Below are 14,903 nucleotides of genomic sequence, written 5' to 3' on the forward strand. Positions count from 1 at the left end.
TTCATTTTATACAAGTTTAATGTTCAAATGAGAGTCTCAGTATATTTTCACCTGTTATTTCCAGCTAACAAAAACATCAAGTTAGATCTGTGTGTTTGCTGATGCTCTCGTATGAAGAACGGTACTTAGTGACAAACCTATCTATTATGATCTACCATCCTTTAGGAACAATTTGAAGGTAATACTGTGATAATACACTCAAGTCTGTGCTACTGAAATAGTAGGAAAGGAGTTATATTTGAGAACAGTAACTTAATCAAATAGGAGGAGTACGTACTGCTTAGTGTGCTGCTCAAATACTTCTCTGGGGGAAAATGAACACCATGTTACACATCTGATGTAGCGGAGGCATTAAAATTCCCTGCTGGATGCAGATTATCACTTCAAAATGTAACCAAGTGGAGGATACCTGCACTGACAAGTTTTATAGGAGCTCAAAACCCGCTTTTATTTCTGATGAAGAAATTTATCTATTTTTGCCAGATCTGCCAAGGAAACCGTCGCAGAACCTCTCTGTGCAGGCTTTGCCTAAGAGGAAAGGAGAACAGAAGGATCATCTTAAGGTATTTTATAAGAACCCTTTTAAAGTGTAAGTCGTTTGAAGATGCATTTTAAACAGGAAATAGTTGAGTATCACATTACCTGTGACTCGTGGAATTTCCATCCGATCATGTAGAAGATCTGGAAAGTGGCAGGTACTGAACCATCGCTATTGCCGTACATTTCTGCCAGACAAAGAGAACATCCACAACAGCAGCATTAAGAAATTACTCACTTCTCAAGTTGTAGAACTAAGCATGGCACGTTCATCATAATGGATAGTGGGGAAAGATATGGGACAATAATCATATCACGTACTGATATATTAAGGAAGTTGAAATCGTCACTGTAATTAAGTATATATTTATTCAGAGTATTTGTTTCTATAGGGAGGGCAGAGGAAAAGACAAAACGTCATTAGAGTCATTTTGGGTTAAATCCTCACCTATCAAACACGTACCTCGGTATATTGCTGCAGCTGCCAACATTGTATCCCTGTGTAGCAGAGGCTTTCTATTCCAAGAGCAATTACTTTCTCCCATACCTAAAAACATGTTTTAGCTTTAAGAGAAATAAGATACAGCATACACCATGAGTCTCATGCAGATTTCTACTATCCAAACAACTACAGCATCCTCTCAGTTGGACTGTAAGAGTACAATCTACAGCAGCAAAGATTTGTACCTTAATGATTCCAAACCTCTTCATGCCAACGCTTTGCAATCTCCTGTTTGCATTGCTAGGAATGATTTTACATTTTTACTTTTCAGCCAGAGGCCTCGAGCATTTTGTTTCTCTGATGTAACTTCTTTCAAGCATTCAGCGCAAAGTGTTTACTGAGAGATATCACTTATTTTTTTTTTTCCAAATAGGTAATAACGAAAATGACTATCCCAGAAGATCTAATCCACATCTAACGTTATATAACTCTCTTCAATCATTTACTGCATCCCAACATTTCTGCAGGGAACAGACCTTCCATTTTCATTCCACATAACAGGAGGCGATCCTTGAACTGTTCCATGGCTACTGACTGCATATGAACAACTACTTTGTAATCCAGGACAGCTGCACTTATAACCCTACCTTAGTTGTTAAGAACCTCTATTTGTTTTTCTGCAGACTCCAGACTACGGGCTTTTCTAGTCTCACTCTGCAGCACTGTCCTGAGCATCTTGTTACTTAGGCAGGTTCACAGAAAAAGTTAATACGTTGGATGTATAATTTCATCTTCCCTTCAGGCTTTTTCAGCAGCTTATGTTGAAGAGGCTCACAAAGAACAGGAATAAAACAGAAGCAGAAAACTCACAGCGGATGACAAATAACAAACCTTTGACTCTTGCCAATAGGGATGTGCTGGTGAGTCTGCTGTCCTGACTTACAAGGTATCAGGAATAAAGTACTGCTTCCACTACTACAGTAAGTTTTATTTGAAGTCAAGAAACAAGCACTAACTTTTCCACATCTGCACTGCTGATGCAGTAAATGTTTGATTCTGAAGTGTATACTTACCTTGCAAGTCTTCCATAACCTCAAACAACCCTGGATAGTTTACTTGAATTTCATCAGTATCCTAAAAGAATTCAAAGGTTTCATTTTAGAACATATCAAGTTTAGATCATAGCATTATGTTAACTTCCAGTGTCGGCCATTTCTGTTCAGATAGAACATGACTCAAAAAATGTACTAAATATTTCTGAACTGCTCAATAGCTCAAACACGATCAAGTTTTAACCAAAGCGCTGTTAGTTTCTTCTGGGTTTCAGAAGAAGCAGCAAGAGCATCCTAAGTTCTTCCAAGTAAATGTAACGTACTCTGCCACCCTTGCCCATACAGACTCTACTGAGCCATGAGCTAAAGATACATTTCAGTTGGTTTCTTTAATCACTGCACAGCCAAAATCTGAGGCAGTCCTGGCTGTGTCAGATACTTATTCAGCTAACTGCGCTACATGCAAAAGAAAGGAAGCACTGTGTTACCAATGCACCTGAAATAGTATCTCTTATACACCTGCAGCTCCGGTGTTTTGGATTGCTCTGATTGTTTATGTATAGTTACCACAGTCAGGGTGTTAAACCCAGCTCTTGCCAGGAGATGTCCCAGATCTGACACAGCAACAAACGGTGACACGTGAGGAGAAAATCCCCCTTCTCTCTCCAACTCTGCCAGCTGCAAAGAGCAGCGAAGCTCATACAGAGTGTCTCCCCCAAACATTGCACCAATGAAGACTCCGTCTGGCTTAAGAACGTGGTGAATCTACAACACAGATGGAAAAAGAAAATATTGTGCTTTTAATATCAATAAATACCTGGGTGTTTGTTTTTGTTTTTTTTTTTGTTTAAATGAATTTAAAAGCAATCATAACAGCTTCGATACAATTTATGTAATATACTGCGGTCTGTAATTTTCCTATTCCATAACAGGGTGCTCATATTCGTACAAAGGGGTGACATGTTTGAAATGAAGGAGGAATTGAAACCAGGAGAAGATATTCCTTGCTCTTGCTCCAAAGGCAACCCATTGGAAAGGAAGTTTTCAACAGCATCACCTCAGTTCACATTAGTTCCTATGATCTCAGCTGTTGCAATGGTGAAGTACTATACAAACAGGCTTTGTGGTTATTTATCCTAAATTGAATCGAGACAGCAAGTTAACAGAAGCATCAACTGATAGCCCTCAAACTGACAGAAACATTGCAAAGAACACCTGAGTGTAACACGAGCTGTTTTTGTGGTAGGAAGCGGACAGAGCTCCGAATGCAAGTAATGGTAAGTGTTGGTTTTTCATTTAAGAAGTTGTATTAAAAACAAATCCTCACCTCTCTAAAAGCTTTAGGAAGGTCATTCACCCAGTGTAAACTGTAACACCACAAACGAACGTCATGAAGTTTGGGGGAAGGCAAAAAAAATACGTTATACATAACATATACATACAATTAACAAACAACTTCTCAGCCTGCCAAAGTTCCCAAACACTTGCGGAGAATCGTGGTGATACTGAATGAAATTCATGTCAATAGCTAAGAGGTTGTTGTGTTGGTTTTTTTAAGGACTCGAAAAGCTGCAAATCAATTAATTAGTCAAAATACAGGAAAAAGAGTCCATGTATTTTCATAGAATGTTATGGATTGGAAGGGACCTCCAAGCCCACCCAGCCCCAATACTCAGCCATGTGCAGGGCTGCCCCCCAGCAGCTCAGGCTGCCCAGGGCCCACTAACCTGGAGCATCTCCAGGTTCAGGGCAGCACAGCTCTGTGCAACAGTGCCAGGGCATCACCAACCTCTGAGTAAAGAATTGCTGCCTAACATCTAACCTACCCCTGCTGTTTAAGGCACTGATATTCTGACAGCAATGTGAAAATACATACATATATAGCTATTTAAATAAAGAGTAAAGAAGCGATCGTCACATACCTCAGGCTACTCACAACAAGGTCAAACGTGTCTTCTTTGAAAGGCAGGAACTCCTCATCAGCCACCACGCTGACTGTGGGGATGTCAGACTCTACAGTGTTTTTCTAAGGTCAGGTTAAGGATAAGAAGCGCCATCAGCAACGTACCGTTTGTGCAGCACTGCGCCGAAGTGCTTCAGCTCTCAGGAGATACTTACGAAAACATTCTCCGCAATATCGACCTGAACGAGTTTTTCGATGACTTCCTGAAACGAGACAAGTCACAGCCATCAAAGGCAGGCTGGGCACAGTGGCGTCAAGCATGAAGACATCTCCTTAGCGCTCCGGCAAAGCTCTTTCTTTGGGCATCCCGTTGGCCCCGTACCTGGTTCAGGTGCTGGGCGATGTACCCTCTCCCACAGCCGAGGTCCAAAGCGAGGGGGAACGTCCTGCGGGACAAGCGTGGTAACGGAGTGTTGGAAATGTCCTCAATAATTCTGGTCAGGACAGTATCTCTGATAAAAGCAGTTTTTATTCACGATTTCAATGGCGGGCGCCCTGATGGCAGAAGCGCCACTATGGACATGATGTTACAGTTTTGATCCCTTTTCTCCCATATGTTTTCCCCTCCCTTCTCCCCTTTGGTTGGGTATTACAGGTTACAATTTTACCCGAGGTTTGCATTTGTTAATTACATTCTGAAATTTGTTAGTTCACTTGCTATCTTGTCAGTCGCCATCCTGCTGTTTCTGTTTCCAAGATGTCTCGGTACTCTTATCGTATTGATATGTTGATTCCCTTCAAAGCTTCTTCTATTCTGTCCCAGACGCCTTTGTTAAACAAAGTCCTTCCCGATATCTCTTCAGGCACATCCTTAGGTATGTCACGACTTGTATTTTTGTACAACAAAACATTAATACATACATTGTTGCTAGTTTATACAGGCATATTGTTAATTATTTTAACTTCTCTTTGGATCCTTTATTACTCAGGTCTTATTTGTCCAGCACCAAAAAAACAGTAGTTCCTATTAGTAGTAGTTATTAAATTCAATTAAATTAGTAGTGTCTATTTCAGACAGCTGGACAGACAGGAGCTGCAGTCTTTGTAGCTGTGATTTCTACCTAATAACTACAAATTCCTTTACTTATATAATGAGACCTTGAAATAAAATATTCTTATCTTATTCTAAATAATTAAACAGCATTTGATTCCCACAGGAGGAACGCTCGTACCTGGGGATGTCGAGCACCCGGTCCGCCACGCCGCAGCCGACCTACGGGAGAGCAGCCGCCCGTCAGCACCGCGCCCCGCACGGCACGGCCCCGCACAGCCCCATCCCGCACCTCATCCCGCAGGTACTCGTACTTCGCCGGCTGCAGAGCCGCCCAGTTCTTCTGCTTCCTCTTCAGCCGCCGGTCAAACGGGCTCCGCGCTCCCGGCGATGTACCGCTATGAGGGGGAACGTTGGCCTTGCGGCCCGGCTGTGCCCACAGCCGGCACCGGCACCGCGGGGCGGTCAGGACGGGTCGACAGAGCGCCCGCACCGCCGCCATCATCCCCACTACGCCGCTATGTGCGCACGCGTGGGATGAGCCGCAGCTCCGCCACCGTGTGGGACATGGTGGGAAATGCATCGTAAAGCTTTGGGTTCACAGCTCGGTTATAGCTATTGGGAATCCTGATATCCCAAAGTGATACCTGTGTGTGTACCTTTGGAATCATAGCATTATAGAATCACAAGGTTGGAAAGAGGGAAGATTTAGGTTGGATGTTAGGGGGAAGTTCTTCACTAGGAGAGTGGTTAGGTCCTGGAACAGGCTGCCCAGGGAGGTTGTGGATGCCCCGTCCTTGGAGGTGTTCAAGGCCAGGTTGGACGGGGCCCTGGGCAACCTGATCTAGTAAAGGTGTATGTTTGGTGGCCCTGCCAGGCAGGGGGGTTGGAACTACATGATCCTTGAGGTCCCTTCCAACCCGGGTCATTCTGTGATTCTGTGATTCTGTGAAAGGACCTACAAGATCATCTGGTCCAGCCATCCTCCCATTACCATGGCTATAGCAGACCACTAAACCAGATCTCATAGCTCCTCATCCAGCCACCTCTTTAACACTGCCAGGGACGGCGGCTAAATTTAAGTCCACAGGCCAGGACCTCAGCCTTGTGATCTGTCTCCTCCATCTTTCCACTGAGCCATTCACTTATCAGCTTCTTTTTGTCTTTTTTTATTTGGCATTTTGCTGTCACTGTCAGTGACAAAACCTGTGTATGGGAAATTGGTAATCACAGCCTGAACCTCTGATTAATCAGCTGAGGTGAGTGTTGGGTCAGCTGTGGGAGCACAGGTGAGAGTAATTTAGCTGTGCTCCTGGAAGGGGTGGAGCTTGACTCCACCTCCTCTAGACCTCATTTAAGGGCTGACCACCACTAAGGCAGCATCTCTTGGTGGTTGCTCCTTGTTGAAGATTGTCTCAGTGGTTCCCAGCAGACTGAAGGCTTCCATATGGGTGAGTTTTTCCTGTAAATAACCTTTTGGATATTTACTACTATCTTTTCATTATTGTCACCGTACAACTTGTCATACCACAGTTAGTATCCTGATGCCCTTCCACAGCCATATCACCTTCTTGTTTATCACTGCTACACTGTCTTTCTCCAGCATGAGAATCCTGAAAACACTCTTTGATCATCCTTGCCAGTAGTTGAGATAGCAGGTAGCCAGCTCACCTAAACAGGCTCAGACACCTTGATGGAAAATATTCGCTATTACTTTCTGTGGCCTGCATAGACGCATATGAAGATACCACCCTGTGTGCCTTGCACAGGGACTCTAACCTCCTAGTGCCTGTAGGAGGCTGAGTCAGATAGAGTTGCTGCTACATAACATGTTCAAGTGATTTGGGTGCTGCTAGTAATTAAAACAACAATCAGAATTTAATAATCCCAGGCCTAGTATGATAGCTGTTCATGTGGAAAATGCTGTCATAAAAGCATTGAACTGAACTCCATTACTCAAACTGTGTGAATTGGTCTTTTGAGTGAAGCTGAATAGATAGTTTGGATTTCATGCTGTTCAGCATCTAATCTTAATGAAAGTAGTTCTTCTGTGATCTCAAAGTGAACCTGATGGCAGCTTTCTTATGTATCCTAGGGAAGGCTGCTAATTTAAAACTGTTTAAAAATAGCATGGGCTAAACAATATTTATTGTGTATTTTGCAACCAAAATGAGATTTATTTTTTTTTTTTAAACAAATTCAGCATGCATTGAGTTGTTAAGGTATTGAGAATATAGTGTTGGTGGGGGGTTTCTGTTTGTTTTTTTTTATTTATTTATTCCTGGCGTATTTTCATGTGGAAACAGAGAGTTTGAGAGCATCTCTTCACAGAGAAAGCATTCACAAGAAAAATACTCTGGTTACATCTTCGACCTATTGGTAAAATAAAGTGCAGTTATAAGATGCTGGTTGAGAATGCAGAACTGTGTGTTGCTTTTGGGAATTTTCTCAGCCATGGGTCTAGAATTAGGTATTTTTCCGCTTTTTTTCCCCTGTAGTTGCTTACAGCAGGGCAAGAATATAGCTGCTGTTGTTCTGAAGCTGCAATAGATCACTGTGCTAGTCCCTGTGAATGAGCTGGAAGCTCTAATGTTTCAAAAGTCACGTTTGGGAAAGAAATAATTTAAAATTCTAGTTGTGCTTTGTTCCCAGTGCTTCCTTTTGTTGTGAAAGAGTCTCCCAGTCTGAGCGGAGCAGAGGTTACTAAATCACATGAAGATCTGACAGAAGCTGGCTTTGCCTCCTGGAGGTGCTATGGGCACTATTGGAACTCATGGAAGATAAGTTCCGTGCTGAATGGACGTGTAACTTTTCATGCTTCTAACCATAGAAAGATAATGTTTTACAGCAGACAGCTGTTTGAAATTCCCCAGTGCTTTCTCTAATTTTCCGCTTCATTACATTTTAATGTTGAATAATATTCATCATATTACATTGGCAAAAAAGCAGAAGAACAAAAAAACAACAACCCCAGAACAAACAAAAGAAGCCAACCACGCAACCTCAAGCCGTTTCTCATGTAGTGCATTTCTTTTGTTTCCTTTTTAGGCGCTCTGACTCTATATTGTAACATTCTTTTGTGCTGATGTTCCCTATTTGTGAATAACTCGGGCTGTTTATACTATGCCATTTCCCGCTGTATTTGTATCATAGCATGTTTTATCTGCCTTCAAGATTGATTCCAGATAACGTTACATGTGATGGTAAGCCAGATGTAGACTCAGAAGTGAATATATCTGTGTGTAAGCCAGAGTACTTGACATCTGCTGCAAGGGGAACATCAAAGGTATCTTTACAATGTTTTCATAATGTTCACAATGTTTTTCTAATTTGTTTAGATTTATTGTCAGCTTATAAATGATAAAAGTAGTGGGGAAAACCTTTCTGCTTATCTTCACCATTTCAAAATGGAGACATCAAGCATGCTACAGGGTGTAAGCGTGGTATAGAATCTCAAGTTGTGACTCCATAAATAAGCTCAAGTTTTGTTTTGTGTTTTTTTTTTAAGAGATTCATCCTCCTGGTTACAAATTGAATACTGCATTTTGACCTCATTATACCTCTGTTAAAGTTGCACATAAACTCACTTTGTTATCCCCAATTAAATCTTGTAATCTGCTGGAAATGGATATTTTGGCATAGTTCAATAGTTCAACAAGAGCCTTTTTGGTGGTGGTGTCAGGCTTAAACTGTTGCTTCCCCTCCTTGTAACAATCCATTCTTTCTCAGTCTTATGTGAAAGCCTGAATGTTTATCTGCTCTTGAAATGATCTACATTGGAGAAGTGATTAGTTGAGAACTAAGTAATTTCTGTGGGATCGTTTGTCAGACGTGTCTCATCTTCAAGTTGCTGTTGTGCAAACACTTGTATTGTCCCTGTTGCAATCCACCTCTGATTCCAGGAATGAGTTCATGATGGACCAGAGGGGAGAAATTGGTGGCTGCTGCTTCAGTACCACTATCTGCTGCCACAGAGAAAATTCTGCCTATGGAGACTCAGTGTTTTGTGACTTGATGTTATAGATGATATAGATGATGTTATAGAACCCTTCAGTGCAAAAGGAGACTTCTTTACTCTCTCATGTAGCTTTTTGTTGTGTGTGTGGAAGAAATTAAAGCTGTGATTGAATGGATTTTAATAAATGGTTGTTTCTGGTAATTGTTGTGGAGTACATCAGTAACAGCTTTGCATTGCTTCTTAAATGGAAGGTATACTTTAATTTTCTCAAGCACTTCTCTCTTAAAACATTTGATTTCAGCACATTCGCTTCAAGCTACTTTCCCATTTTTAAGGTATATATCACATGGGATGAAACAGATCATGAAAGAGTAATGTCTCTTAGCAGAATTTTTTAAAAGAAACTTCTTGATATGGATGTTCAAGCTTATTTGGTTTCACCTTGTGAAGAAGGGAAGACAGTAGTAAGGTACCTTCGTTAATAAGTGTTATTCACAAAGTCATTACCCGCAATACTTTGTATATGAGTTAGCTTAATGTACAAATTCCACATCATCAGAATATACTTTAAACATATCACTTACAGTGACAATATTATTCTAATGACTGAAAAGCTCTGGTCAGGTTGTCCTATGAAAATAACCTACTTTTCCTCCAGAGCTAAGCATCTCTGAAAGGGGCACATGCTTGCTCTTTTGTATAGCGATTTAAAGGTGGAGAGCTGCTGGTGAGCGTGATGGTATCTTTGGTTCACTCTCTTTCAGTTAGGAAACAAATGGGTTGTTGATAGAATGCTGACAGATAATGAAAAAAATTTCATTGAGGCCTGACAACATGAAAACTGTAGAGTCCTTCAGATTTAATTTTTCCCCTTTTATTTCTTCTTTTATTTTTTTTTGAGTTAAACACAGACTTCAGAAATTTTTCCAGTGTTTTGTGTACATAGTAAGAAAACACATGTTGGAGTTTCTACAATGTCTCTAAAGCCACAGTTAAGATTAATTATGTTGACCTATTTCTGATTCTCCAAATAAGTAATATCACTGTTATGACCCCCAAATGGCCAAATCCTTTATGAACACAAAGGAAACACTTCTGCTTTTGCATCCAGATGTGTAGTCCTCTCCGTACAGGAGAAACATGGACCTGTTGGAGTGTGTCCAGAGGAAGGCTACAAGAATGAGCCAAGGGATGGAACATGTCTCCTACAAGGACAGGCTGGAAGAGCTGGGGCTGTTCAGCCTGGGAAAGAGAAAGCTCTGAGGTGACCTGAGAATGGCCTTTCAATATCTAGGCAAGGGGAGCTACAGGAGACAAGGGGGCAGGGTCTACGGTGACAAAAGAAGGGGAAACAGCTTCAAGCTTCAAGAGGGTAGATTTAGGTTGGACATAAGGAAAGAGACTTACAGTGAGGGTTGTGAGGTACTGGAACAGGTTGCCCAGAGATGTGGTTGATGCCCCATCTTTGGAGACTTTCAAGGTGAGGCTGGATGGGGCTCTGGGCAGCCTGATCTAGCTGTGGTGTCCCTGTTCATTGCAGGGGAGTCGGAGTAGATGAGCTTTAAAGGTCCCTTCCAACTCTAAGGATTCTATGAGTCTATGATTCTATGCTGTATATAAGTATATTGACCGATTTGGACGTTAGATTACTTAGATTCATTAGTGAGACAGCTTTAAAAGAGCTTCCTGTTGTTTTTTTTTAATCATTTGTCATGCAAAAATCTCTACCTGGTGTAATTAAAAGTTAAGCCAGGTATAATGGTTATAGCTGGAGTGATTTCAGGCAGTAAGATCACACTTCATCCAAATGGTTCCTTTTCTTTATTGCTGATATAATTCTATTAAAGAAAAAATGCTTTTCATTATACATTTGACTGATTTTTCTAGAGGTTGTGGTAGTCAATTAATGGAGTAAACTGTGCCATGACGCTTCTGATACACTTAAGAATTGCTTGAAGATTTTACATAGTGAAGGCAAAGATGAGTTGCAGAAAATATTTAAGGGATTTTTTTAACAAAAGACTGTAGTGACAGCAGATTTTAATTGCTTGATGATTCTCATAACTTCTTAAGAATACAGAGAGAATTTCATCCAGCTTCATAAGTCTTCTCTGAATGGTGCGAATCCCTTAATTACCTCGCTCTAAAGTTCACTCTGCTCTTAATTGATTTTATGTATAGTGTAAAAGGCAAGGAAAAAACAAGTCATTAAGCCTTAATTGGGTCTTTTAAGCGTGTTAAAATTCGTTCACGCTGCAATAAAGTGGGTTTTTGTAATCAAAGATGTTTTTGAAGAGCACAAAACAGCATGACAGATTTTTCTTGTAACGCAGTTGGGAAATCTTGACAGCAAGTTAGACTTGGCATTGTTTTGGTAGGGTAAATGTCCATTTGTTTCTCATCTTACAGAAGAATATGTTTATAAGATGCACCTCCATGGGCTTTATTTTTTTCCTGTGATGCTTAGTGAGGTTTAGTAGGAGCAATAGATGCAGAGAAAAGCATTTCTTTTTTCTTAAATCAATTTGTGATTTTCTGGGAAGGAAGAGAAATTGACCTGAAGTTACTTTATCATGCAATGGATTTTAGACCTGGAGTTGTTTAGTTTGGAATAGCTGTTTTGAGAAGTAAGTTATTAATAGAGGAATTATGTTGCCGTGACTTTAATGTGTTCCTGACATGTTATCCTCTGGGCTATATGGATTCCACCCATCAGAACCATGTGGCACTATGGACAAAAGGGAAAAATAATGTCAGCTGTTCGAATGGGAATGTAAGAGTATGATAAGAAGGAAAAAGGTTTATTTATTTATATACAGTTTTTTGTTGCCCTGTTGTAATCTCCCTATGGAATTAGTCAAGTCAGCTTCAAGGCTGCAGGAGCTACAGTCACCTGGTTTGCCAAAGGAGTTTTAACAACTGCCTCTGGTGAGTATCACTGAAGTGGTTAGACTACCCTAACCTGAAAGCAGTATAAAAGCCTGGATGTAAGATTCAACTCTTAATGCATTGGGATGTTTTGTTGTGGCTTTTTTTTTTGGTTCTTTCTTCAAAAAGTCTTTAAAAAATCTATTGGCAGAAATCATTACTGCCTCAATATCCATCAGAAAGTGGTTCCTCATGTTGTGCAAGGCAGTGTGATGCATGAAAGCTGGCAGCAAGGTCATTTTAACTCTGAGCAAACTTTGAGAATGCATTCAGCTCATTTCCCTTTTCTTGCAGCAGCTGTCAAGTGTTCTTTATTTGCTTATAGAATGAAAAGGCTCTTAAGACTTTTTGAGGGCAATGTTGCACATTTGTTTTAAGGCTATTCGTTTTGACAAAAGAAATACATGTTTTATCAAAATTGGAAAGTATGGCAGTATTGTCACCACTTACATTTCTCCTAGCAAAATTATCCTGAACTCTCATAAATATAAATTAGCATCCCTTTCATTACCCAGTTTCAAGGGAGTTTTTCTTAGCCCAAGGATCTCTTCAGACTCCATTCAGTGTAGCTCTACTCATCATTTCACATGACATCGGGGGGGGGGGGGGGGGAGCAACCAAGTCATTTATTTTTCTTTTGTTCTTGCTGTTAAGATCTGTATGTCTTTTGCTTGCTGTGTGAGCTCTGCTACCTGTGAGGAAAGTGGAAAAGCAGCTGCAGATAACTGCACAGTTAAGATTTCGGCTCCCAGCCAACAGCCAGCATCTTATAGTTAGGGGTGGAAAAGAACAACAGTGTCGCACTTAACTTTGAGCCAAAGGCCAGAGGTCACTGTTAATTTACAGCACTGGTCTACCTTTCTAGATGCTAATTTTTCTGGCCATGCAATTTGATACTGTAGGAAGTGCAGCTTTGCTGCTGAACTAAAGAAACTCTTGCAAAGTATCCAAGAAAAAGAGAAAAAGCAGGAAGAAAAGGATATAGAATGGAGATTAAATGGGTTCCAGGTAGGCTATAAGTTTTCCTTTTTGTAACCCAGAGGCTGTGCAGTATTGGCCTGTTAATATGGTTACAGCATGAGGTATGCAAGTGATAGTAGAATAAACTGGCCTTTTCTTTTTCTCCTTAAATTGAAGTCCGGATGGATTACAATGAAGAAAATAGAAGAAATATGACTGAACTATGTTCCTCAGCTGCTAGCTTCACTGTGTAGCTTTATTTGCCAGCTTTTCTTGTACTTTCTTTTACATTCATCACTTTATAGAATTTCTTGAATAGAATTCGTGATTGCCATAGAGTTATAAAACATGCCTCCACTTTTAAAAATGAAACACAGTGTGTTTTGGAAACATAGCACAGAATTGGAGGAGAATAGTTTATAAAATCTCATCCAGCTTGCACAATATTGAAGATTTGAGGGGAACAGAAATGGAGGAGTCTGATCTTCTGGTGAGGCTGTTCTGTGGAGAAGAAAGCTACCGGGAAGAAGGTTCAGAGGAGATTTAATTTTATTTGGTGACATCCCAATTTTTATCTGGAAAGTTAAATGGATAATTTTACCATACAGCACCCCAGCAGATCTCATTCTGAGGTCTGGAAACCAGTGTGGTTTTTTCCTTTGACACAAAAACACACTGAGGGTGATTTTTATTGTTTTGTTTATGGATGTGTGCTTTCTCTGAGATGTAATGAGCCATTTTAACAATGTTCTACATCCAAAAAGGGAAAGCTTTCTCTGTGGCCTTCCCTCCTTCTTTTTGTCCCCTAAGCTCATTCTGACAGCATATACAAGCCCTGGAACTTGTTAGATTCATTTGCAAGTTCATTTCATTTGCTGAAATGGCAGAACTCGTCTGGAAAAGAAGAAACTGGGTATCTTCCTCTTGGTTAAAGCCAAGCAAATAGGAGCATTTGGTGACTGCTCAAAGAGTTCAATTATGCACTTCAAAGAGTAGGAGAGTTTTGGGGGCACCAGGTGTTGCATTGGTTTGTTAGGTAAAGGACCGCAGCCTCTGTAAGAACACCACCTGATCTGCTATTGCAAAGAGTGAGATTGAAGATGTACTAGAATCTGGCCCCTTCTCCATACTAGTGTTAATCCCACCTCGAATGCGTATCTCATTTGTGCTGTTATTTTGAACTCACCTGGGCAACTCCTGTTGTATATAAGTGCTCCTTTTGAAAATCTTATCCCAGCATGCACTCATGTTCAAGACCAGGTTGGACGGGACCCTGGGCAACCTGATCTAGTAAAGGTGTATGTTTGGTGGCCCTGCCAGGCAGGGGGTGGCAACTACATGTCCCTTGAGGGTCCTTCCAACCCGGGTCCATTTGTGATTCCTGTTATTAGTGAAATCAACATGAACCAAATACATTTAAGTCCTGCCTAATTCTTGGTAATAGTTTGAAAGTATACATAGTGCTAATAGTGCAAGCTTTGGTTGCTCTTATATGATTCTAATAATTTCTGGCAAGCATTCTCCCAAAGCTCTTTAAAGAAGGCATCTGATGTGCAATACAGGTGTTTACTAACAAATCTATATTGATGTGTTTTACTCCAAGTGCCCACAGCGTGTCAGTATTTCCATTCCTGGAGTTGCTCGCTTCATGTCTTCTAATTCTTTGTATCTCTGAGCATTTGAGGTTGCTGAGTTCTCATAAATGGGCAGCTTTGTAAGATTTTTGCAACAGATTTTTTTGTTGTTGTTGTTGTAGCATTTCATAGTGAGGCTGGAAATCACAGTGGAAACAATTACTGCTAGGAATATGTTCTGGCCTGTATAAATAACAGGCATTATTTAAATAGCTATTAAAGGTTCTATCTTTCCTTGTGCTGGTGTACTACCCTCATGTTTTAAATGGTTATTTTATTGGATCACATTTTTGCCCTTCACACCGTGTGAGAAAAGAATCATATCGTGAGTTGTATGTGAATTAAATTCCTTACACTAAAAAGAAGGATAACGTATCAGTTAGGAATCCAGAGCAAACCATTCTGTGTAGGAAATGGAAAATTGGTTTGAGTGAACTT

At 40.6% G+C, this 14,903-nt stretch overlaps 1 protein-coding gene across 3 annotated transcripts; it reads right to left on the bottom strand.

Annotated features, from left to right (window-relative positions):
• On the bottom strand, nt 1–5,516 carry NDUFAF5 (NADH:ubiquinone oxidoreductase complex assembly factor 5). Of its 3 annotated transcripts, none has more exons than XM_015856979.2 (11): nt 5,278–5,516; nt 5,167–5,207; nt 4,317–4,380; nt 4,150–4,197; nt 3,954–4,057; nt 3,359–3,398; nt 2,599–2,796; nt 2,053–2,113; nt 1,001–1,084; nt 643–725; nt 1–528 (listed from the first exon to the last, which is right to left on the bottom strand). In XM_015856979.2, exons 1-11 carry the CDS (start codon nt 5,488–5,490, stop codon nt 448–450), a joined length of 1,017 nt encoding a protein of 338 aa, XP_015712465.1. In that variant the 5' UTR covers nt 5,491–5,516; the 3' UTR covers nt 1–447. The 3 variants fall into 3 exon arrangements, with proteins under 3 accessions (XP_015712465.1, XP_032299222.1, XP_032299221.1); XM_032443331.1 differs by having other exon boundaries at nt 5,300–5,403; XM_032443330.1 differs by lacking the exons at nt 1–528; nt 643–725 and having other exon boundaries at nt 1,001–1,101.
• Between the last annotated feature and the right edge of the window lie 9,387 nt (nt 5,517–14,903).

This window comes from Coturnix japonica, chromosome 3 (assembly GCF_001577835.2).
Source record: "Coturnix japonica isolate 7356 chromosome 3, Coturnix japonica 2.1, whole genome shotgun sequence".
NCBI lineage: Eukaryota > Metazoa > Chordata > Aves > Galliformes > Phasianidae > Coturnix > Coturnix japonica.

Coding starts and splice junctions, on each gene's coding strand:
- NDUFAF5 (XM_015856979.2), bottom strand. CDS start 5,490: ATGATGGCGGCGGTGCGGGCGCTCTGTCGACCCGTCCTGACCGCCCCG. Junction 3,399..3,953: donor CTTGTTGTGAGTAGCCTGAG/GTATGTGACGAT, acceptor GTGGTGTTACAG/TTTACACTGGGTGAATGACC. Junction 2,797..3,358: donor TTCCTAAAGCTTTTAGAGAG/GTGAGGATTTGT, acceptor TCTGTGTTGTAG/ATTCACCACGTTCTTAAGCC.